The sequence below is a fragment of the Nuphar pumila genome, chromosome 12 (assembly GCF_984573655.1).
Source record: "Nuphar pumila chromosome 12, dmNupPumi1.hap1.1, whole genome shotgun sequence".
NCBI classification, from domain to species: Eukaryota; Viridiplantae; Streptophyta; class Magnoliopsida; order Nymphaeales; family Nymphaeaceae; genus Nuphar; species Nuphar pumila.
Genome location: NC_143260.1, coordinates 44789908 through 44815561, shown reverse-complemented (window position 1 = coordinate 44815561; position 25654 = coordinate 44789908). Strand labels below are relative to the sequence as shown.

General features: G+C 37.6%; 1 protein-coding gene across 1 annotated transcript in view; it reads left to right on the top strand.

The window, feature by feature from the left end:
- LOC149820858 (cell number regulator 8-like) overlaps positions 1 to 25654 on the top strand; it is a 41107-nt gene that overhangs the window by 10408 nt on the left and 5045 nt on the right. The window contains exon 2 of the mRNA XM_089983682.1: positions 12094 to 12296. Within this exon, the coding sequence (XP_089839808.1) occupies positions 12094 to 12296 (203 nt within the window). The remainder of the gene's footprint in view (positions 1 to 12093; positions 12297 to 25654) is intronic.

Here is a 25654-nt window from a genome sequence, read left to right as displayed (position 1 = left end):
CATTATATAATAGGTCTTACCCATCACTGATCATGATTAGTAACATGGCAAATTGATTACGAATTACCATCGGATCCCTGTTTACCCGATTTTGGAAAAATTACCAAAAATCACAGAGTAGTTTTGACCCTTAAAATTTAACCGGAGTTTCCCTAACATGACAAGAACATATCTCCAAAATTTTAGCCTCAAATTCATTCTCCATAAATCCATGAAAATTCTGTAACAGACCCTGTCTTGAAAAATTACAGGACAAATTCTGTAACTATAGAAAAATTTTCTAACTTTGGAAATTTCTTGGGATCTATTGTGAACTCTTTTGACAAAATCCTTTTTATAGAATCTTCTTCTATGTATTGACTTCCACTAATATTTTTCAAAATTTGTTTTGAGTAGGTTTTTATGCTTTTCAAAATAACTGGTCAAAACAGTCCTGCAAACAAGACAAAAAAACTGTGCTTTGTTGCAACAGTAGTTTCACTCTCAATACTGACTCAAACAGGATCAAATAAGATTCTAAAATCAAGCTCCTCATGTGTAGAACATCCTAGTATTTTTATTTTTATTTATTGGATTTATATTCTGAGAGATATAGATTTTTTTCCAAAATTGGTCTGGTAAAAAATAAAAACATCATAATAGTGAATTGCAATATTCATGATCCATCCAATAACTAAGATCAAGAAAGCCATTAATAAATGATGAACCTTACATTCAGATGTTTAAACTCATTTACAATGCAACACAATAATTATTAAATCTTTGTTATGCACACAACAATCGAAATAACTACATTCATTATTCCAAATTCATGCCTTTCATGTTTTTATTCTAAAACATAAACTTATCCAACAAACAATTTAGAAATCAATTAAAGCATAGTCATCATAATTTTATAGAGATATTATCATGTTAATTAACATAAATAACATGAACTTAACTCACTAACCTGTTAATTTCAATCTAATCCAACCATAAGATATAAAACCCCATATCGATTTTGCCTAAATCCCTCAATAAAACAATTTAGCTTGATTTAAATATAGATTTAAGCCCAAATCAATTTCAGAATCTATAAATCATGCTTTCAACATATAAACCCATCATTCAAACATTAAATATGCTGAAAATAGTTGAGATCTAACACTCAATCATAGATCTAATCCTCCCCAAAACTGTTTTTTGCGTTAAGGCTTTAAATATTAGTTTTTGTCAAACCGGTTTTCAAAAATCAAATAGGGTAACATGGATTCACCAAAACCGATTTAAAAAGCCAAAACCAAATCCATTTTTGGTTGTTCTCAAGGTTGCCAAACTAGGAAGCGGAAGCAGGAAACGATACGGGAAGCGGAAGCGGAAGCGAGAAGCGAAGCATTTTAAATTTTTTACGAAGCGGGAAGCGAAGTATCAATTTAAAAGCAAAATATTAAAAAAATGAAGCAATATAGTAATTTAATAGGAATCAAATAAGAAACAAATAAAAACTAAAATAAAATTGATCATTCTTATATTTCATGATTTTCAGTAAAAGAGTTAATTTTTTGTTAAAATCTAACAATGATGGTTACTAATTTAAAGAAAGTACATGGAAAGTTTGTGAAAGCGTGAGAGAAAATACATGAAAAACATAAAAAGAAACCTGAGAAAAGCATATAGGAAGCATAGACCATGTGTGTGGGAAGCATAGAAGAAGCGTGGGGGAATCGAGATTCCCATGAAGTTTCGAAAGCGAGGACTATCGCGCTTCCAAAGCGAGTTTTCGTAAAGCGAGCTTCCCACCTACCTAAGAAGCTTCCGGTAACTCTGGTTGTTCCAAGGTTTGATCCACCCTTGGTTCAGATCTTGGAATAATCCCTACGCATATCCCATGCATTTAGATAGACCCCTATGTCACAGGGATTCGGCTAACCAGGTGCTGCACCTGTGTTGACGCGACGCGGGTGCGGCCAACCCGACCCTGGGTGTGTGACCACACCCAGGGTCATTTATGTAAAAAAAAAGAAAACCTCGTTGAGGGAGGCTCGCCTGAAGAAGAATAAGAAGACAACGAGGAAAGAGAGGGAGCTCACCTGAAAGGGGATCAGAGGTCGCATCATTGGCACATGAAGGACGAACGTCGGGTGGTCGGAAATCCAAGGCTCGCCGGACGTGGGGCTCGCCGACGTCAGGTGGCCGAAAAACGAATAGGAGAGAGGGAGCCTGCGGTGGGGGGAGAAGGCGAGTGAGGAGAGAGAGTGAGAAGCGTGGGGAGGGTTTCTTGAATGAGAAACCCTACCCTGCGTGCTTTAAATAAGCACACAGGGTATGTTTTATCGGGTTTGGATTTGGGTCGGATCCGAATCCGAACCCGTCCCGGGTTTGATTTTTTTTTGCCGCACCCCCGCACCCATGTTTTTTTAAAGTGCCGCATCCCCGCACCCGCACCCGCTGTAACGCCCCAAAATTTTTAACCTTAATTATAGTCAAATATTGAAATTTCGAGACCAATTATTTTTTTGATAAGTATAAGTAAATCAGATCTTATAATGCGGAAACGATTTTTAAAAACGGTTAAGACTTTGGGCGCGGTTACACTAAAGATAACAATCAAATCAAAATGTACGGGATATACATATTTCAAACCAATAAGGCTTCATGAACCAAAGTTCACCATTGAACTTAAGCATTTATCGCATGCATTCATAAATTCATTTCACGTGGCATTTAAATCATATCATACATAAGCATATTATCTTATGCATCATATATCGCCACAAAGAGCATTGTACTTCGTAAATTGAACCTCAAAGCATGCATAAACAAAACATGAGTTTTATGCATGCATACGTGAATATGCACATTTCATAATACGAAGCAATTAAATCTCAACATACATAACTCCTACGTAGTTCGAGATTTGCACACACGATAAAAGTCATATGCATTTTTCACCACATGAATCGCTATATCACCTTAGATATAATTGTGTAAGGGTTGGTCAAAATCTCATTGACCATCCTACTGTACATCATACGCATATATTTCTCATGCAAACAAGACATACAACTTCAACACAATTTATAACATTTGCATGCTTTCTTCTATACAAGAATAAATGAGTCCATCATATGACAAGACAATATATATAACTTTCACAATATGCATCGAACACGATTTATACATATCCATAGTAGTTATACGTGCACCATGTATCAAATTCATACAGACACACAAAGCAACATAGTATGCGCAAACCAAAGTATGATGACACACAATGCGTATATATTATAGATTCACAAGTGCACAAACATTCAAACTCACACACAGGTGTACCTACAGCAAATACACTCCATATTTCACTAACTACAATCATGACAAACATGATCTCTAAACTACAATCACAAGAGTCCTAGATATCCATAACTAAGTAAAGTGTGTGAGCATAACTTGTATTTGTAATTCATTTAGATATTCAGTACAACATCATGCTTATACAATTAGTGCCTAAACATGCTCTCTATAAGTTCAGTTAAGGTATCTTACCTTAATAATGTGAAGAACAATGAATCGAAACTCAAAAGATCGAGGAGTTTCGAAGTCCGCAAAGACCGCTACCCAAGCAATACAACAAAACCTTCTTGTGCGATCACAAATGCCAAAAACTCAAAAAATGCCAATTATAACAAGATTAACCAAAAATAGCAAATTACCCTATAAATCATTACCAAGAGCCAAATATCACACAAATACACTCCAATAATTTACAAACTCCATCAAAAATATATTTAAATATAATATATATATATATATATATATATATATTGTTGAGAATAGGTGGTTTTAAGTTAAGTCTTTTTACATTATCTTTTTATATTAGAGGCTATTTGAAATTATTTTGTCATACAGGGCTTAGATGTAATTAGTCTTTTTAGCCTCTCTCTATTTAACATAGAGTGAAGCCCTAATGAAGGTAAGAAGTGTTTTTCTCTGTGCAGCCGTCTCTCCCTCTCACTCTCTCTCTCTTCTATCTTTCCCTCTATCTCTCTCTCTCTACCTAGGGTTTGATGCTTCCTTCAACGTGGTATCAGAGCCACGCGCGATCTTGGGTGCCTGAACTCCAATCTCAGTTTCCTTCAAGCAATATCAGCATCTGCATAAAACCTCTTGGTGGATATCGCTCCTCTGCTGATCAGCGATCATCGCCTCTTGGTGAAGATCAGATCTGGCGACAGATTTGTAGTCAGACCTAGTCATGACAATGAAGATCTGACTGGAGGTCATGACTCACATCTGAAGCCAGATCTGGAAGGTGGATGAAGACCCAATGGTCAAGGGTGCCAGAACTCGTCGTGTACAGGGTGAAGATCTGAAAAAAAAGGGGAGGAATCAGATCTTACTCAGATCTGGGTATGTTTGTTGTGATCAAGGAAGACTTGGGAAAGAAAATCAAGTCTTCGATTTTCTGTCATGGTTGAAGTCGCCAGCTGCTACCCATCAAGTGGAGATCGGGTCTGCTGAAGATTGACGTGAAAGTTGACTGTGGCGGGTGGATCGTGGTTTTCTGCCCTATGGTATCGTGGGTTTCTGCCCTGATTTTCTGCTGTGATGCCGTGATCCCCTGCCGTGAGTCCTTGTTGTGTTTATCTCTGCCGTGATGCTGTAATTTCCTGCACAGTATTGTTGCCGAGTTCGTTTATTGTCGTGGTTTTTGTGAGTATCGTGGTTCCTGCACTGTATTGTTGCCGAGTTCTTTGAAGGCCTATGTTTCTGCATGCTCAAGTTATCGCTAGTTGTGAATCTGGATGGTAAGTTTATCTCAGATTCTATTTTGTTGTTAGATTTCAGAAGATGAATATTAGCAGCCGTGTTCCCTGCTGTGTCGTGATCTGTTTGGCTGGAAAGTGTGTGCTGTGAAAGCAACATGTTAACTTATTGCAGATTTTTTTTAAGCAGCAGGCGTGATTCCCTGCAGTGTGGGAAAATTATTTTGTTTATGGGAATTGGTTTTTGTCGAGGGATTCTATGTTGAGTTCTGCTACTGGTTGTCTTAGTGGCTGATGCGCGATGATAACACACGCTATTCCTTGTGTTACTTGAAGCCTGTCCAGATTTTATCTCTGGTGTGGAAAACTGTGTAATCGCAGAAAACTGATGTGTGATAGTCAGAAAACCAGACACATCTTTATCGTGTTAGATGTGTGATCTTGATTTGCAACCAATAGCCATCCGCGGTTGAGGTAGAAGGTGTTGGTCAAGTTTCTTTAAATTTGTTTTAAGTTTGGATCTGAATAGTAGCAAGTCGCTTTTCTCAGATTTCATTGGTGAAATCAAAACTTGAAATAGTCGGGTTCGTAGTTGATTGTGGGTGTGCGCGTGTGGTTGCTCCTTGATTTTGTGAATCTAGCCAATTAGTTTATATTATGGCTCAAGTGGTTAAATCAGATGCAGATTCCTCCAAGGATTATGTAACACTTAGCAGGGCTGAATATGACGAGCTCCTTGCTTTACGATCATCCACTTCGAAGTCTTCTATTGCGGAGGTTGTGTGCTCGGCAGGTGATGGCCTATCTGGTCAAGGTGATAGGTGGATCATTGATTCTGGAGCCTCTGGTCACTTGTGCGGAAATTCGAGTAATTTTTTGGGTTTAAAACCTGTGACTGGTCAAAAAGGGGTACTTCTTGCTGATTGTAGTTCTTCCCCAATTGTAGGGCAGGGAAGCATGTCTATTACTCCTACTCTTCAATTGTCGCATGTTCTTCATGCTCCTTCGTTTCCACAGAATTTACTATCCGTCAGTCGAATGACAAAAGATTTGAATTGTAGAGTGATTTTTGATCCTATGGGGTGCACCTTTCAGGACTTGCTGACGGGGAGAAAGATTGGTGGCGGCTATGAGGAAGGTGGTCTGTATTACCTACTCCAACCAGAAGTTTCGGCCTATTCAGCTGGTACATCATCCTCAAGTCCTCTATTGTGGCATCATCGTTTGGGTCACCTTCCAGTGACAAAACTTCGTCGTGTCATTCCTCATCTACCTCCCTCAGTTTCTTTTCAGTGTGAAACATGTCAATTGGGAAAACATTGTCGAAGCTCTTTCCCTACTAGTCAGAGTCCGTCAAGTCAAGGATTGTTTGATCTTCTTCATGTCGATGTGTGGGGTCCGAGTAGGATTCCGAATAGGGCTCAGTGTCGTTATTATCTAGTTATTGTTGATGACTTCTCAAGGTTATCGTGGGTGTTCCTGTTAAAAGATCGGTCTCAAGGTCCTGTCATTCTTAAATCTTTAATTGCCGAGATAAAAACTCAATTTGATGTATGCGTTAAAATTGTTCGCACTGATAATGCTCTTGAGTTCAAATCCAAAGACTTACTTCAATTCTAATCTGGTAATGGGATTCAACCTCAATTTACATGCCCCCATACCTCCCAGCAAAATGGAGTGGCTGAGAGGAAACATAGACAAATCCTTAATGTTGCTCGGTGCCTTATGATTCAATCCAATATGCCTGCTTCATACTGGGGCGATGCGGTTCTGACAGCTGGTTTTCTGATAAATCGCATGCCGTCAAGCTCTGTAGAAGACCAGATCCCTATTCAAATTCTCCATCCAGAGGCTCCTCTCTTCCCTATCCCTCCTAAAGTTTTTGGATGTGTGTGTTTTGTGCATAAGCTGGGTCCGGATCGAGATAAACTTGCTGCCCAGTCTATTAAATGTGTTTTCCTTGGGTATCCTAAGAACCAAAAAGGATATCGTTGCTACGACCCTATATCTCATAAAGAGTATGTTAGTGCGGACGTTACCTTCTTTGAGTCTATTCTTTATTTTTCAAGTACTACTCCCAGACTACAGGAGAGCCTTGGTGATATCCTTTCTCTGCCGATTCCTCCCTTTCCGTTAGAATCGCTTCCTCCTCAGTCCTTGGTTCCAGTGTCAGGTGTGTCTCGCTTCCGAAACCCTCCCATAGTATACACGCACAGGGTGCCTCCTACCTCCATGCCGCCATCACCTCATTCTCCTCAGGTAAGTAATTCTGAGCAAACTGTTGCCCCTACATTTGATGTTGATCTTCCCATTGCTCTGCGCAAGGGAAAGAGACAGTGCACTCTCTACCCCATCACGCAATTTGTATCAGAAGCTAATCTTGGGGCATCTATGAAGAATTTTATTTCTGCTCTGTCTGCCTCTTCTGTTCCGCTTCATCACAGTCAAGCTCTAGTCGACTCCAACTGGATGCAGGCTATGCGTGATGAGATGGATGCCTTATGGTCTCGAGACACTTGAGACTTGGTTGATCCTCCCACAGATGCAGATATTGTAGGCTGCAAATGGGTATATAGCATTAAGTATAACTCGGATGGGTCGATTGAACGGTACAAAGCCCGGTTGGTTGCAAAAGGCTACACTCAGACTTATAGGGTTGACTTTTCTGAAACTTTCTCCCCAGTTGCTCGTCTGGGCACTATTCGTCTTGTTCTTTCTGTTGCTGTGCACCATGGATGGCCCTTGTTTCAGTTGGATGTCAAGAATGCCTTTTTGTATGGGGATTTGCATGAAACTGTCTACATGCAACAACCTCCAGGGTTCGAGGTTCAGGGGGAGTGTCAGAAGGTGTGCAAGTTGAAGAAGGCTATTTATGGCCTGAAGCAGAGTCCGCGGGCATGGTTTCATAAATTATTTGAGGTAATGTCGAGCTTTGGATTTGTCAGGTCAGCTTCAGATCATTCTTTGTTTATCAAGAAAACCAGTACTGGAATTGTTGTTATGGTGGTATACGTCGATGACATCATATTAACAGGGAGCAGTGCCCAAGATATTTCTGCAACAAAAGATCATCTTCAGAAGCACTTTGTTACTAAAGATCTTGGTCACCTTCGATATTTTCTGGGTATCGAGGTTGCAAGAAACAAAGAGGGCTTAGTGTTGTCTCAAAGAAAGTATGTGTTGGACTTATTAAAAGAGACTGGAATGCTAGGAGCTAAGCCAACTAATATTCCAATGGATCCCAAAACTCACATGTTCGATGAGAAATCTGACTGTGTGGATAGTGCCAGCTTTAGATCCTTGGTGGGTAAGTTGCTATATGTGACTGTTACTAGACCTGACATTTCATTAGCCGTGAGTAAAATCAGTCAGTTCATGGACAAACCTACAAAAGTTCACTGGGATGCAGCTATGATGGTTCTTCGGTATTTAAAGTCATCTCCTGGAAAAGGTCTGTTGTTTAAACGAAATCCATCGTTGGATGTGGTTGCCTACACTGACGCAGATTACGCAGGATCTGTCGAAGATAGGAAGTCAACATCTGGATTTTGTGTGTTTGTGGGAGGAAATCTTGTTACCTGGAGGAGTAAGAAACAAACTGTTGTAGCCAGGTCGAGTGCTGAATCTGAATACCGGCCAATGGCCCAGACAACAGCTGAGATTATGTGGGTAAAATCAGTCTTGACCGAGCTTCAGGAGAAAGTATCCCTGCCTATGTTGATGATGTGTGACAATAGGGCTGCTACATATATTGCCAACAACCCAGTGTTTCATGAAAGGACTAAACATATTGAAGTTGACTGTCACTATGTTTGTGACCTGGTTCAAGCTGGGTTTATCTGCACCGATCATGTATCTTCCGAAGATCAAGTAGCGGATGTTTTTACCAAAGCTCTGGCGAGACCTAATTTCTCAAAATGTTGTGACAAGCTGAGCATGATTGATATCTATGCTCCAGCTTGAGGGGGAGTGTTGAGAATAGGTGGTTTTAAGTTAAGTCTTTTTATATTATCTTTTTATATTAGAGGCTATTTGAAATTATTTTGTCATAAAGGGCTTAGATGTAATTAGTCTTTTTAGCCTCTCTCTATTTAACATAGAGTGAAGCCCTAATGAAGGTAAGAAGTGTTTTTCTCTGTGCAGCCGTCTCTCCCTCTCACTCTCTCTCTCTCTCTTCTATCTTTCCCTCTATCTCTCTCTCTCTACCTAGGGTTTGGTGCTTCCTTCAACATATATAAATAGTGATTTATAGCCTAAAATAATTCTATAAATGCAAATTATACTTTGATTGACTTGAATGAACAAATGAATATGTAATAAATAAATAAATGAAATTCAAAAGCTAGAAACACATTTCTAATTTGGAGATAAAAAATGAGTTCTTTATTTATTAATAATCCTTAAAAATTATGGGTTTTACACCCGCACCCGCACCCATGTGACATAGATTGACCCACGCCTATGCATTTGTTGCACCTACCCCATAAACCGTTTTGAACCGGTGAAACCCTTCGTCTCCCAGCTTCAAATTCGAGTAAGGTACTTCCAAGCTTCAACTACAATGGTTGCTGAACCAACCCCTTGTTGGAGAGAGAGAGAGAGAGAGAGAGAGAGAGAGAGAGAGAGAGAGAGAGAGACTCTTGTTTTTTCTTTTCATTTTTCCTATGTGGGTCCAACTAAGGCAAGGCCAATGGCTTGCCTTTGCTTCCCTCACACATACGGAAAGAGGGTGGGTCATTCCCCTCTCCTTGATCTTCCACATTTTTTTTCTTGAATTTTCTTTCTTTCCTTCTTTCTATTTTCTTTTCTTTATCTTCTTTTATTTTTTTTTCATATTTTTAAAGTGTCCAAGTAGGTAGGGACATCTATGTGGGCCCACCTACTTGCCTTTGTTGCTAAGTGGGTCCAATTTGGACTCAAGGCTTCCTTAACAAAACCTTAACACTAATTTGGTAACTTTTTAAAATTCTTTTTCTTTCTTTTCTTCATGAGATTTCAAATGGATTTAAAGTTTTGGAAAGAAATTTCCAGCCAAGAGGTGTGGGCCCACCTGGGGGTATCCCACCCTCTTGGATTGACCTAATTAAATAGTTAATCAAGTTTTACCTATTTATTGAATTTCCTAATTTTCAATTTAGACTTTAGATAAATTATAAATCTTGGATTTCATACAAAATCCAAATCCAATAAGTTTTCAACCTAATTTGGATCCAACTCCACATACTCAATCCAAATTCACTGGTAACTAAATCCAAATTCCATTTAGATTCTATTTTACATGAAATTAACCCTGAGTTAAATTCGAAATCCATTTTAACTTAAATTAAAATTCCAATTCAACTGATATTAAATTTCACATTACTATACACAATCAATTTTGATCTCAATGCATATTTGAATACATATAAATCCATAAATAAGACACAAAAAATCATCTTTATTTATTTAGATAATCATCGAAAAATTATGGGTATTACAATCTCTATCTTGCAGCAGCAAAAAGAATCCTAAAATAAGGCACTAAGAATTTTGGAATCAGATATGCTGCAGAAAATAAGTTAAAGCTAGTTGGATATACAAATAACGGCTGGGCAGGATCCATTAATGATAAAAAAGTACCTTAGGGTATGTTTTTTGCCTGGGTATAAAACAGAGTTACCGGAAGCTTCTTAGATAGGTGGGAAGCCCACTTCTCGGAAACTCGCTTCAGAAGCACCATACTTCTCGCTTCCAAAACTTGATGAGAGCCTTGATTCCTCGACACTTCTCCTATGCTTTCCACATGCTTCATCTATTTTTATATGTTCTTTTACTCAACTTTTCATGTTTTTTATGTGTTTTCTCTCTTCTCACTCATTTCCATGTGCTTTCTCTAAATTGGTAGTCATCATTTTTAGATTTTGTTAAAAATTTATTTTTTACACTAAAAAACCATGAAATGTACTGTCACTTTTATTTTAATTTTTATTTGTGTTTCATTTTGATTCCATTCAATTCTTTTATATATATAGCTTCCTATGCATTTTAAAATGCACCGCTTCTCGCTTTCGCTTCCTATATTGTTTCCCGCTTCCGCTTCCTAGTCTGTCAACTTTGGTATAAAATCCATCTCCTAGTGTTCAAAAAAGCAAGATATGGTATCACTATCATCTGCCACCATTATCGCATGTGAAGCAGTCTGGCTAAGGCGAATCCTCGCAGACTTACAACAGAAGCAAAGCCGGATCGACTGTCATCTATTGTGACAAGTCTGCCATTGCCATGAGAAAAAATCTGGTGTTTCATAGTAGATCAAAACATATAGAAATGCACCATCACTATATCAGAGAATTGGTGAAAAAGGAAAAAATAGTTCCAGAGTTCATCCCTAACAAAGATCGGGTTGCCTATATGTTCATAAAGCCGATCCCAGCAGACAAATTTGAAAATTTTAGAAAAAAAAATGGAAATAAATTAAAGGGGGGGAATTGGTGCAGCGGAATAGAGGCTTGAAAATTAGATGAGTTTGAATAGCATACACTCACATGAGAGGTATGACAATACATTTTTTGCAAAGGAAGGACCACAAATGAATAAAGAAAGCAATATTTTATTTCATAAGAACTTTCTCGTACACTAGAGGACAAAACTCACTGTCTTTTACACTCACTCATTCCTCGCTCTTACTTTCACTTGAGGTGGATGGTAAAACGGTTGGTGAGGAGGGATATATATACTTGAGCTTCTCTCTAAAAGCAGGTAGAATTAGATGACACTTAGGGAACCCAACAGCCATAACTTAGAGGCTTATAATCTAGAAGGCACTCCACCGTCCTACCCATTTTTAGCATATAGGATCAGATTTTTTGATATTGGACCTAAGGTTTATTCCAATCACAAATTAATTGAACAAGTAAAATATGAAACATGTAATATCCAATTGTATAAATTCTCTCTATTAGTTTTTTCTTTTTCCTTTTCTGTTTGTTGGAGCGCTTCATTACAATTACTATGCACTCTAGGAGGGAATAAGTATTTCTTATGTGTGCTAATTTTCTTGTTATGATCAAGTTTGCTGAGCCTGACTGCTATTGCTATTCTCATTTTTTCCTTTGCAGCTGCTTGAATGGGTATTTGGTATACATGAGTGTTTTAACACAGTAAGAATTATGGAATATGAATTTGAGCTTATCAAAACATGCCATCCTGCACCTTTAGTAGTTTTGTTTTTTCACATCCTTTTGGTCGTGCATTCTTTGCATGGTTATTTGCCTTAGTTACCAACACTGGTAATTACTCTCTGCTCTCAGTTATATATTTGCATTATCGGTACTTTCAAAGTTTAGTCTGACAAGTTTGATATTTTGGTCAGGCCTGCTTGGAAGTTTTGCTCCTTGTGTGCTGTATGGAAGTAATGTTGAGAGGATTGGATCAGGTCCTGGTACATTTGCAAACCACTGCTTACCATATACTGGTCTTTACCTTCTGGGAAACTCATTGTTTGGCTGGAATTGCCTAGCACCCTGGTTTTCATACCCCAGCCGCACTGCAATTCGCCGGAAATTCAACCTTGAGGCATGTTTCCCAACTTTGTCATCATATAAACGGTCATTAATAATTATTTATAGGATACAAATAATATCCTTTAATTTCTGTATTTGATCAGTTCTATTTGCTTTATGTTTCTGCTGCATGTACTTTATGGTTTTGGATAATATAAAATATGGCATGATTTTCTTGATTAACCAGTTTTATCATAGTAGTTGATAGAATTATTCCAAGCATTTTTCTAATATACGTACATTTGTAGTGTATTCCTTGTATTTCTGATTGCATCTGGCTGCCTGTTTGTTATCGACAGACAATGCTTATGTTCTGTATGCATATAACCGTAAGGCTGCCAGAAGGTTATTTGAAAGTGTAGTTTTTTGATGAGTGGCTCTCTATATATAAAGGATCATGTAGAGTTATCCTTTCAACTTTCTTCAGCACACCCACGTTTTCTATCATCATGATAATCTAAATCAGCTGGACATCTAGGGGAGATGAAACTGGACAACAGTTATTTGCTCTCTTTAAGGTCTCAAGAAGAAATTTCCTTATTTATTATTGATGAGAAAAACCGTATTAGAAAACATGTGGTTCCAGTAATTGCTGTATATAGGGCCTGTAGACTTGTAAGCCCCAACCCTCATCTATCAGCATCCAAATTAGCATATACTCTTCTTTTCCTCCTCTGTATGACTTACATCAGCTTTTATTTATCATCTATAGATTCATAGGAACAATACACTGTGAGACTTTCTACGTTGTTCGCAAAACTAGGGACTAGGACAGTACATTCTGAATGTGCCCTTTTCAAGGACTCCAATAGTTAAAACTTAAAATGATATTAATCACCAAAGCTGCTTGCTTTAAGTACTTTTTTCTGAGTTCTAGCTACTTGAACTATGTATTACATGTTTACGTAAACTGGAGAGGAGTATATGACGGATGGCCTTGTAACATAAGCTTTATGTGCAACTTGTGATGAAGAAAGCATAATCTGTATCCATCTGAAAACTTTGGGGAACAGATAAACTTGTTCTTTGTTTTGCTTTTGTAATTCTTAGGCTATTAGATGAATTCACCAATTTTGCAAGATTGAATCCATATGTATTATCATTAAATCCATGTTGTGTTATTTATAATGAACCAGGGTAAATTGTTAGGCCCAGCTTCTATCATAACAGTATCAAGAAAATGCAAAGAAAGCCTCAGGGACTGAGCAATACCTGAAATATTTATAGGTATAAAGGGTATGGTTGCCTTGAGCAGTACTCTAAGACATAATCTGTATCAATGGAGTTTATTGTCTCTCACTTTAACCACCATTAACAGGCACCTACCCTGTTTATTATTGTGGATATCTTGCAGAGACATTTTCTCCAATTTGCACCGTAGCAACCAAAATAATGTGACATACCTGTAATGTTAGGTGTTAGGACATAGGATTTGGTTGTAGTGAAAGATACGTAGCATCTTAGATGATGTTCTAGTGCTCTGTTGCTTGTGTTAAAATATATGTATATATATATATATATAGAACAACATAATACCCGATAGGGGTATTATGGTCATTTTCCACAGTACCTGATAGTGGTACTTGTTTTTTTCCCTCTTTTTTATTTTTATTCTTTTTGTATTTATTTTATTTTTCTTTTTTTTTTTAATTCTTTCTTTAAGCCACTTAAGGGGCCCCACCGTTGAGTTGTTGGGGCCCCCAACGGTCACAATTGTGACCGTTGGGGGCTCCCAACGACTCCATGGGAGCCCCTTTTCGTCACACCTTTTGAGGCCATGTGGCCTCCCTTCTTCTCCTTTTCTTCTCGTATAAATAGGGGTGAACCCCTTTGTAATTCTTATGCTTGAGAGCTCTCTCTCTTTTTCAATAAAGAGACTTCTATATTTTTGCCTATCTCAAGGCTTGTGTATGTGTTGTCCCTTTGTGGACTCGGCTATTGTCTTTTTTGTTTGTCCGTTGTAGGACATTGCAAGTGCTTATAACACTCGTTGTATTTTCGCATATCTCATTACATGGTATCAGAGCCACTCGGTTCTTAGAGGAAGAAGCGTGGTACGTATACTTTTCATCTATTGTCTCCCTTCTCACTTCTTGGTGACATTATGGAAGCAAAAATCGATCTATCATTCAAACTCGATGGGAAGAATTACATGATGTGGGCATCGGCAATGGAGAACAACTTCAAAGGCAAGAAACTTTTGGGGCATGTTATGGGTTTCATTCCGAAACCTAAATTGGAGCTCACAAAGATCAAAGGTGGACAAGAAAAGGCTCTTGAGGGAGATGATTGCCTCAAAGCCATTGAAAATTATTAAAAGAAAGTAGAAGATTGGGAAAGCAATCACACAAAAATCCTTGCTTGGTTCATGAACAATGTCGAACTGAAGGTATGTGCTAATATAGCTAAATTTCGTCGGGCCAATGAGGCTTGGTTTTTTATGAAGGGTATGTATACCCAAAAGGATCTTGCAAGAGCCTATTTTTTTGCAATAAAAAATTAGAACCACCAAACAAGGCGATTCAAGTATTCAAGACTACTATAGTGCTTTAAACCTATTATGGGGATGAGTTGGCTCTTTTAGAGCCAAAATTGGTTGCTATGAAAGATGTCGAACTAAGACAAAAGCAAATGGAATTAGATCGATTGTTCCAATTCTTATTTGGGCTACGTCTCGAATTTGAGCAAGTGTGGTCATCACTTCTCCATGGATCCATCTTTCCTCCTATAGAGGATGCTATTGCCGAAATCACCCAAGAAGAAACAAGGCTTGGGATGAGTAAGAATATTGATGAAGTGCTTGTCATTTCCAAACCCGGCAATAATGTAAAAACCTACAAGCCCCCCCCCCCATTTTGGTAAACAAGGAAACTATAATGGAGGAAGAAAAATGATTGTATGTCATCATTGCTATGAGCCGGGTCACATTAAACCCGCTTGCCCAAAGCTCAATGGAACTTTCAAGCCTAAGGTGGCATCTCTTGAAGAATCTACCACAAAAGAAGATGAAGGCAAGAATGGTGACCTCAAAGAGACCCTTGGTCAAATATCCATGACCCTTCAACAAATCCTTAAAGCTACTTCCTCCACTTCGGGTGCGGCCATTGCATCTACGTCATCACCCGATACGTACTCTTGGTGTAATACCCGTAAAAAAAAAAGGGTAGTTTTATGCATTATGGGCATAAGATCCATTACCGGGATCCATATAATAGTTGTGGGTGAGTTGGGTTTGGACCCCACATTGGAGCCAAATGGACCCAGCCAGTGGATCCGACAGTTCTATGCCCACCCCGATCCACTTGGATCCCTTAATATAGGCTGACCTGGATCCATATTTTTAAACATACAGATCCAGATCGCTCGGATCCAGCATCGCGGGTTGCGGGACCCGGACCCGATACCTTTTTATTTTAAAAGGGGCTCGATTACAAGAATCGTGCCTAGGGCACGATTCTTGCAGAGCGTCAAGAAGTCAAGGGGAGGGAGGTTACAGAGGGTAACCAACCCCACCCTTCTCGGAGAGAAGAGGGTTGGAGGGGGGTCTCTTCTCCTCGTCTCTGTCGCCCATCTCTCTCTTTCCCTCCGCCTCTCGTCTTTCTCTCACGCTCTCTCATCTCTCTCTCGTTTTTGTGCGTGACTGCAAGGCCATCGGAACCGGCTCCATCACAATCATCGCATGACTAGGGATGCACGACGCTACTGAGATCACGAGCAGCAGCGCTGGCCACCTCCTATGCTTCTCCAGTCGCCGGAAAAGGTAGGATTTTCACACTTTTCTTGTTTGGTGTTGATTGTATCTTGTGTGTGTTGTGGGTCGGTCAAGAAAAGGGGAAGAAATTTCTGTTAAACCCAAGATGTGCGATTTGGGGGTTTCTTGTTTTTATGCAAGAAGAGGAACCGAAGGCCATCAGGAACCCTGGGGTTACAGGGGAAGCCCTAACTCGGACGACAATAAGGGTTTAACTTGTAAATGCAAATTCTTGATTTTACATGCATGCTCTACACAGATTTTGGTTTGGCATGTATTAATTTAGGAAATCATTAGAAGCACCTGATTAGCCTAATTTGGTGTTTGATCTGTCGATTTTTGGGGTAAGCACGATTCTCTTAAAGAAAATTTGATTCACGTGTACATGAATGTTGATAGATTTAAACCCATGAACGTTAAGTTATTTTATGTATAGTATTTCTTTTACAGTTTTCATTTGACTCAGTAGTCTTGATCATGGGTTTTATACTAAGTTGCAACAGTTGGGTTAAATTTTTGTTTATGTATGATAAAGTTTGATATCAATAGCTTGGTTCAGCTTGGTTCATCATAACTTCAGGACCGTGAAGTGTCATTTTATAGCGTGGGTCTGATGAAGTTTATGATTTTCTTAGTTGTATTAAGGTGTTGAGGGTTGGACTAAACCAATTATGAGTCGTATCAAAATAAATCTTAATTGCATTTGCAGTTCGTGAGAGCAATGGTGATAGTTGGGGAACCAGAGTGACACTCTTAAGCCTATGTTCCTGAAATATCTTAAGTATACATTCTGCATGCTTTAAATCTAAAACATTTACATAATGCACTTTAGATGTTCATTTTAAAGTTATGAGGATCAGCAGGGAACTCCCTGTCAACAGATGTCTGGGTACTGTTCTGAATCATAGACCTTACTAGCTGAATACGTTCTGAATCATAGACCTTACTAGCTGAATAAAAACTATGGTGTAGGCTCAAACCGGGTATGACACTGCTGATCTTACATTCTGAGATTTTAGATTTTCAAACTGATAGCCGGTTCGGAAAGTGTCCTGCCCAAGCGTCGGGTGGGTGCTTCCACAATGTAAGAGTCATATATTTTGAATTTGTTATTGTGACATGCTTTATCTATAATTTCTGGTCTTACATAATAATTTCATTTGTCTTGAGATGGTATCTTGTTGTTCATCATGATGATAAGAGTCAGCATCTTGAGATGAACTTGAACCACAAATCAGGTTGTTGGGAACTGCACTGCGTGCCCTCTAAATTAAACAACCTGTTTAAGTTAATAAGATGCTAGATTAAAAAGTACGTTAAATCGATGCTGAGTTAAATGTATCGCATGTTCCATTCTGTTTTAAATTCAGAATTTGGGTATAAATCATTCTGTAAAATCTTCGTTGTTGTATATCATGGATTAAAGCATGAACACTTTAAGAATAATTTCCTGGTAATCACATGAATGATCAAGGTCTGAAACCTTAGGGTGTTCGGTAAACATTGGATTTGGGTTTCCCATGAGTAGTCGGTTTTGGAAAAACATTCTTGAGGGAAAAAAATGATCTAACATTATTAGGGATTTTCATTATTGATTCTGGATGCTTTATAGAGGACATTAATATACATGTGATCCATACGCCTGTGGAAAAGAAATCTGGTCAATGTGCTTTTGGAAGTATTTGTGGCTTTTGGGGTGATCAGTTTGAAGACACTTGGCTGAAGCTTACTATAAGTTGCTAATAACTATTAACTTACAACTGAGAGGATATTATCTTGTGGATCATTATAATTTGGTTTATGAAAATTATGATAGTGGTGTTTCATGTCCTTGCACCATGACTATATTTTAGGGTGCTATACAAACATGCCCTGTTAGAGAATGCCCAGGTTAAGATATTTTCAATGTAAACAATGTCTCTACAATTTATTTGGTTGAGAGGGAAAACTATTTTTATGACATTGGTTGCATATCTCGAAAGATCATAAACTAGATCTTTGAAAACTTGGGAGGACTAATAGCATCTTATGTGCATATGACCACAGGGACTCGAATTTGGGATACTACTCAAACTATCTTTGACAAACCGAGCATCCTTATGTTAATTATTGATTAGCTGAATGTGTTCATTTTGTGGCATCGACTCCTGGGATTATGCAAGATGTATTCTTCTCTCATGGAAGTCCGTGAAATTTTATTATGATTGACTGACATATAGTCGGCTGGACTGAATTTAGTCTGCTGGATTGAATTGACTATTTTTAGCTAGAAAGATGGGGGTCCGGGATTGATAAGCTCGACCACTTTCCTTAGCCTATGCAAAAACTTACACTTCTGCCCGGCGAATACGTGAAATGTTATCTTAGCATTTCATTGTACTGGTTGTGCATTTATGAATGAGATCATGGCTCGGTTAGTGATATTTTTGATGAGCACGTGTAATTTATGTGCACACTCACACACTCAAAGGAGATATGCATTGGATTAATACACGTATCTGATGTAGGTAACACACATAGTGAGGATGCATATGATTGGGAAATAGCATGATTATGATTGAGTTTATATTTGTGTGGGTGCACATGCATTTGACACATGTCAGCATGCTTTATAGTTTGCAACATGTGAGGTATTTGGTGCCTGTTAACATATTATTGCAAAGTTGGTTTTGGAAAGTGCATACATGAAATCAATGTGTTTAGCATGTAAAATCATGCATAAATGTTCTCATGTACTTATGAATTATGGATGAATGCATGTGTGTTAAGTGATTACATGAAAGCATGTGCACATGGATGGTGAACACATGCATATGATTATGGTAACTCATGCACATTGTTAAATTGGTTTAAATGGATGTGCATTTGGAGGCATGCTCACCTCATTGCATAAATTGCAAGTTATGATTTTTGCATACGATGCATCAATGGTCTAAATGAATCATCACAGGCCTGGAGAGCCTTGAGCTTTGGTTCGCTGTTTCCTTAATTGTTTAAATGCATCACAAAAAAAACATATTTTATATTATTGTTTGATATTGCACTGTTCGATGTGTTTTCATGGGCCGGAGTCTCGTGATGGTTCTCGTAGGGGTAGATGCGAGTTTTTGCTTTGTTTTTGCATGCGGAACTGCAAAACTCAATAATTGGCTTTTAATAAAAAGATAATGAATAAGAACAATGTAATATATGCTCTGGGATATCTCATCTGGAGTATGAGAATCTTAGAGTTCCGGTCTTGGGGAGACTGTGAGGATACAAAAACTCCGTGTACTGAAATTTGGTCCCCTGAACCCGATATTGAGGTTCCTTCTCCTGGCCACGGTTTTAGGGAGAGTCTGTCACTTTACCCGGGAGTGGTATGTTGGTCACAACTATGAATTTGTTTGGTACCAAGGAAGTGACACTTGTGGGCGTGGAGTGTCCCTTGTGTCCCCGACATTAGATGTGGAGGTCTAATGTTCCGAAGGTGATTCGGTCGAGGGCTAAGTTGGAACCCAGTAATAAAATACAAATTGTGTGTTAAGCTACCCTGAGAACCTACTTGACATCGGGGATTGTACCCGTTTGGTGTATCCGTGGGCAACGATAATTAAAAAGAGAAACTTAAATTGTATGCATTTAATAGGGCATGATATGGAATGAAAACTTAAGGACAGATAATAAGAGGATTTATGCATTACACATAAGTCATGCATTTTCTTACTATGCATTAGAACATGCATATGTTATCTGTTTCCTTAATTATTATATGTTTGGTGGATGCGTAATGTTTAACTTTCAATGTATGTTAAATGTCTTGTTGTACTAAAATTATGCATCATGGTATGGTTTAATGTTTCTTTATGCATAATGGATGTACCTTGTGGTATGAATGCGTATCTGAATTATGAATTGTCATAATTGCATTTTCCTGAATAATTGTGTGGATTCATATTGTGGTTGTGGGATATATAAATGCTGCTATTAATGTTACCTGTGAGTTAACTTCTGATAAATTGTTTACTGTCGTAGTATAGACCTTTAATTATTTTTGTATGTGCTGAAAATCATACATGACACCCATATCACATACTGGATTCATGATGTACCACATTAAAAGTTACAGATTTCCTACTTAGACAGTTGTAGTCTAATTCCTATAAATTTCAGGTGAAGAATTAGAGTTAGGAGCGGCTGCGGGATGAGGTTTCGATCGGGATTTTGGATTTACTGTTCTAAGGATAGTATGAGAACTCTGATCTGAATTTTTCTTGATATTGATATTGAAATGAAAAGAATGTTTTAGTCTTGCTCCACCTGTAATGTTCTGGAATGCTTAGCCCTATGATATGACTGGTTTCCGCTGTATAAAAAAAAATCCTCAAAAAATTGGGTTAAGATTTCGGGGTGTTACACTTGGATCTTAGACTCTGGAGCATCTTTTCATATGACCCCTCATGAAAATGCTTTAATTGATGTTTGCACCAATTCAAAAGGCTCTTGTATTTCTACGACTGATGGAACTTTTTTGAAAATTTCTAGCATTGGAACTCTAAACGCCAAAAATTCTCAAAATTTTTTTATTCCAAAAGTTAGAGTTGTTCCAAAATTAAATATAAATCTTTTTTCGGTCTCCCAAATTGCCGACCATGGATGTGAAATATCTTTCTCATCTAATGGTTGCTTTGTGCAAGATTTCCAGTCCGAGAAGCGGATTGGGCAAGGCCATAAGAAGGGGGACCTTTACTATATGGATCATCTAAACCTTCCTATAAGCCATTTTTGTTCTTATGTCCAAGAGAAAAGTATTGAAACTTGGCATAAAAGGCTTCATCATCCAAGCTATTCGAAAATGTATCTTTTTCCATTTGGAAACAAATTTTGTAAGGAAAAAGACATTAATTGCAAAGATTGTATTTCTGGAAAAATGAAGGCTATTCCTTTTCCAACTAGAACATTTTTTTCTTCAAGTCCCTTTGAATTGGTGCACTCGGATGTTTGGGCTCCATCTCCGGTCATGTCTAAAGGGGGTTACTCTTATTATGTCACTTTCATCGATGACTTTACTCGATATGTTTGGATCTATTTCCTTAGTCATAAATCGGAAGTGTTTTCCTTCTTCAAAGAATTTCATATAAAAATTCTAAACCAATTTCAAAGTAATATATCTACTTTGAGAACCAATTCCGGTGGTGAATACTTGTCTAATGAATTCCAAAATTATTTAACACAAAATGAAATTTATCATAAAAAATCATGCCCTAAGACTCCATAACAAAACAGACTAGCGGAAAGAAAGCATAGGCATATTATAAAAACCGCTAGAACATTGTTTGTCTCTAGAAATATTCCGATTTTTTTTTGGGCCGAAGCCGTCTTAATCTCAACATACCTAATCAATAGAATGCCTTTATCAAAATTAAAGAATGTCTCTCCTTACAAAAAACTCTTTAAATTCTCACCCGATTTCAATCGCCTTCGCATCTTTGGTTGTAAATGCTTTGTTCTTTTGCATAAGAGAGATAAGTTGTCTCCAAAGACAATTGATTGCGTTTTTCTAGGTTATGGAAAAAAAAGGCTATAGGTGTTTTGATTTAAAAAATGACAAGCTTTATGTTTCAAAAGATGTAACTTTCTTAGAAGATGAGGATGATTTTGAAAAAATGGAATCATTACATGAAATTGATTATATGTTTTTACATGATCTTATTGATGACGTAAATGATGATTCTATGGATCATCTTGAAAATATAGAGGACACTTGTGAAGTGTCCAATTTTGATATGTCACCACCAAGTGATGGTACTAATAATGAAAATATTAATGTTTACACCCGAAGAGATCAAGAAAGACCTATTAGTGCCCTAGAGAAATTCTCTCATATTTCCGAATCTTCAGAAGCACCCCCCATTAGGCGCTCTTCTAGAGAATCAATACCACCCAATAGGTTTGTGTCCTACGAGTCCTTATCACCCAATTATCAGGCATGTTTAATAACTTTACATTCATATTATGAACCCACTCATTATAATCAAGCTAAGACTTTACCACATTGGGTTGAAGCAATGAAAATAGATTTAGATGCATTAAAAAAAGGCTAATACTTGAAAAATAGTCAAACTCCCTCCGCATAAAAAAACCTATTGGATGTTGCTGGGTCTTTAAAGTTAAAACTAAAAGCGATGGTTCTCTAGAAAGATATAAAGCTAGGTTAGTAGCAAAGGAATATTCACAAGAATATGAAATTGACTATGAGGAAACATTCACTCCTGTAGCCCGAATGATTAGTATCAGAACTCTAATAACTGTCGCATCAACCAAAAAATGACCTATATATCAAATCGATGTAAAAAATGCTTTTTTAAATGAGAATTTAAATGAAGAAGTATATATGGATCCACCACTGGAAATTAATATTGGACAAAGTCAAACCCTTAAGCTTTTAAAAGCCCTGTATGGTCTTAAACAAGCCCCCAAGGCTTGGTATGATCGTTTTAGTGATATCATGGTTAAATTAGGATTTCATCCTTGTTATACTGACACTGCTCTCTTTGTCAAAAGTGCAGGTACTAGTATTGCTATCTTATTACTTTATGTTGATGACATGATTATCACTGAGAATGATCAAAATAGTATTGTTGATGTTAAAACCATGTTAAAAAATAATTTTGACATGTCTGATTTAGGCTTTATTAGATATTTTCTTGGCATTGAATTCACATATTCTCTTCGAGGATATATTTTGTCACAGATGAAGCTTGCTGCAGACATATGTACTAAGTCTGGCATTTTAGATGATAAAAAGGTAGAAACTCTAGAGGTCATTAATGCCAAATTAAGGTTGGAGGACAGGGTTCTTCTGGAAGATCCCACACCTTACAGACAACTCATTGGATATTTCACTTACCTAACCATCACCAGACCAGACATCGCTCATGTAGTTCACTCTGCAAGCCAATTTCAGCATGCTCCTACAACTGTGCATATGAGCGCCGTGCTCCGGATCATCTGATACATCAAAAACACCATAAATAAAGGGCTCTTTCTATCCTCATCTTCTTCCTTAAATCTTCTTGCTTATATTGATGCAGATTGGGGAGGTAACCCTAATGATCGAATCTCAACTACCGTTTTTTGTGTCTTTTTAGGAGATTCCTTAATTGCCTAGAGATGCAAGAAGCAACAAAAAGTCTTGCTCTCTTCTACTGAAGCTGAATACCGGGCTATGACAACCACAACAATGAAATTAGTTTGGCTTCGCAGTCTTCTCAAAGACATGGGGGTTGATATTGCTGGAGCTTCAAAGTTATGCTGTGACATAAAGAGTGCCATCTATATTGCAAGCAATCACACTTTCCATGAGCGCACCAAACATATCGAGATGGATTGTCATTATGTTCGGGATGAATATTTACGAGGAATAATTACTCTTCCATATGTCACTTCAGAATATCAGTTGACGGACTTTTTCACTAAAGCCCTTCCTGCTCTTCGCTTCATGTTTCTCCTTGGCAAATTTTCGGTCATCTCCCCGTAAAGTTTGAGGGGGGGGTGTTAATATATATATATATATATATATATATATATATATATATATATATATATATCCTAGAACACCATAATACCTGATAAGGGTATTATGGTCATTTCCCATAATACCCGATAGGGGTATTATGGTGTATATATATATCCTAGAACACCATAATACCCGATAGGGGTATTATGGTCATTTTCCATAGTACCCGATAGGGGTACTTGTTTTTTTGGCCTTTTTTATTTTTATTCTTTTTGTATTTTTTTTTAATTCTTTCTTTAGGCCACTTAAGGGGCCCCACCATTGAGTCATTGGGGCCCCTAACGGTCACAATTGTAACCGTTGGGGGCTCCCAATGACTCCATGGGAGCCCCTTTTTGGCACACCTTTTGAGGCCATGTGGCCTCCCTTCTTCTCCTTTTCTTCTTGTATAAATAGGGGTGAACCCCTTTGTAATTCTTATGCTTTAGAGCTCTCTCTCTTTTTCAATAAAGAGACTTCTATATTTTTGCCTATCTCAAGGCTTGTGTATGTGTTGTCCCTTTGTGGACTTGGCTATTGTCTCTTTTGACATTGCAAGTGCTTATAGCACTCTTTGTATTTCCGCATATCTCATTACATCTTGGCACTTGATCTTCTTCTATGCCTACATACTATGGAACTATTGTTCTTCTGCTACCTCTAACCATTTAATTCTGATCAGAGTATTTCTCCTTTTGCTGGTAATTGCACTCTTATAAGCACTGGTCTGTAGCAGGGTAGTCTTCTCCTTCAATAAAATTCCCAGTGTCCCTAACCATTAAAATTTTCATTTTTCAGCTCTGGTCTCTTCTTTCAACTGTTATGTTTAATGCTGCTTCCTTGCTCTATGTTACATCCAGTGCCACCTATAGTTACCTGGACATTCTATTTTTGACTTTTTGTAGCTATATCCCTGTATAGTGATTCTTTTTCACAAGTAATTAGACTTTGATGAACTGCAACACCATGATATTATATCTATATCCATGTCATCTTGATTGACACTTTCTTTTGTTATTCCAGTAGCATGTGCTTTCAGCATATAGAAACTGCATTTGGCATATGTTTTTTTATGATGTTATTGTGTATTTTGTTCAACCTCTTAGAGCTATTAGTTCTTTGAGAACCATTGCTTGTCATCAAGGGAAGCCAAATGTGATCCAATTGTTAAAATGTATCATTCAACATTTGTAATATTATATATATTTTATATATATAAAGTATAATACATATTCATATATGGTATATATGCATATGTATTATCCTAATTATATATATAAAATATATATTTCTCTATTTATAGGCATAGGGGTAGTTTAGACATTTCCAGTTTTACGCATATTCCATTTGGAATATGTTTGTAATTTTATCTTTTATTTTATTTTTTATTTTTTCCTTTTTCGTGGTTTGCGCAACCTAGGGTGGCTCCCCAAAGAGTCGTTGGGGAGCCCCCAACGGTCACAAATGTGACCGTTGGGGGCTCCCAACGACTCCTTTGGGAGCCCCCTAAGTGGCTCCTTTCTTGTGTTATAAATAGGGGTCTCCCCCTTTGTTTTTCCATATACTTGAGGGAGCTTATGCTCCATTGTAATGGGGTTTGTACCCCTTCTTCATTATTCTTCAATGATATGCAACTTATGACTTTATATCATATTTTTCCCTTTTTATGGGTTTTATGTGTTAGCACATTATGTGCTTATGTTGTTTCCCTTTAATGGGTATATTTGCACTCCACGTGCATAAGTATGGGTTCATTATTGAACCCAACGTATTCCAAGTCACTTTCTAACATGATATCAGAGCAAGGTTGAGATCGAGTTGCTCTTTGGTGCATCGGGAAGCGTGGTATTCAAGAATTTGTTAAAGAAAAATGGTGAAGTATTCATTTCTCTCTATTGTCTTTCTTATAGTTATTCGGTATGCATTCTATTTCTTTGAGTATTGTATGAAGAATGGAATATGTTTTTTTCTTTATGTGTGATTTTTGTCATTATGTCTTTTTTGAGTTTCTTGCTACTCCATTGAATCGTTTTCGTATGTTTTTCTTTGAAAAACTTTAAATGATAACTTGTTTGGCGAAAAA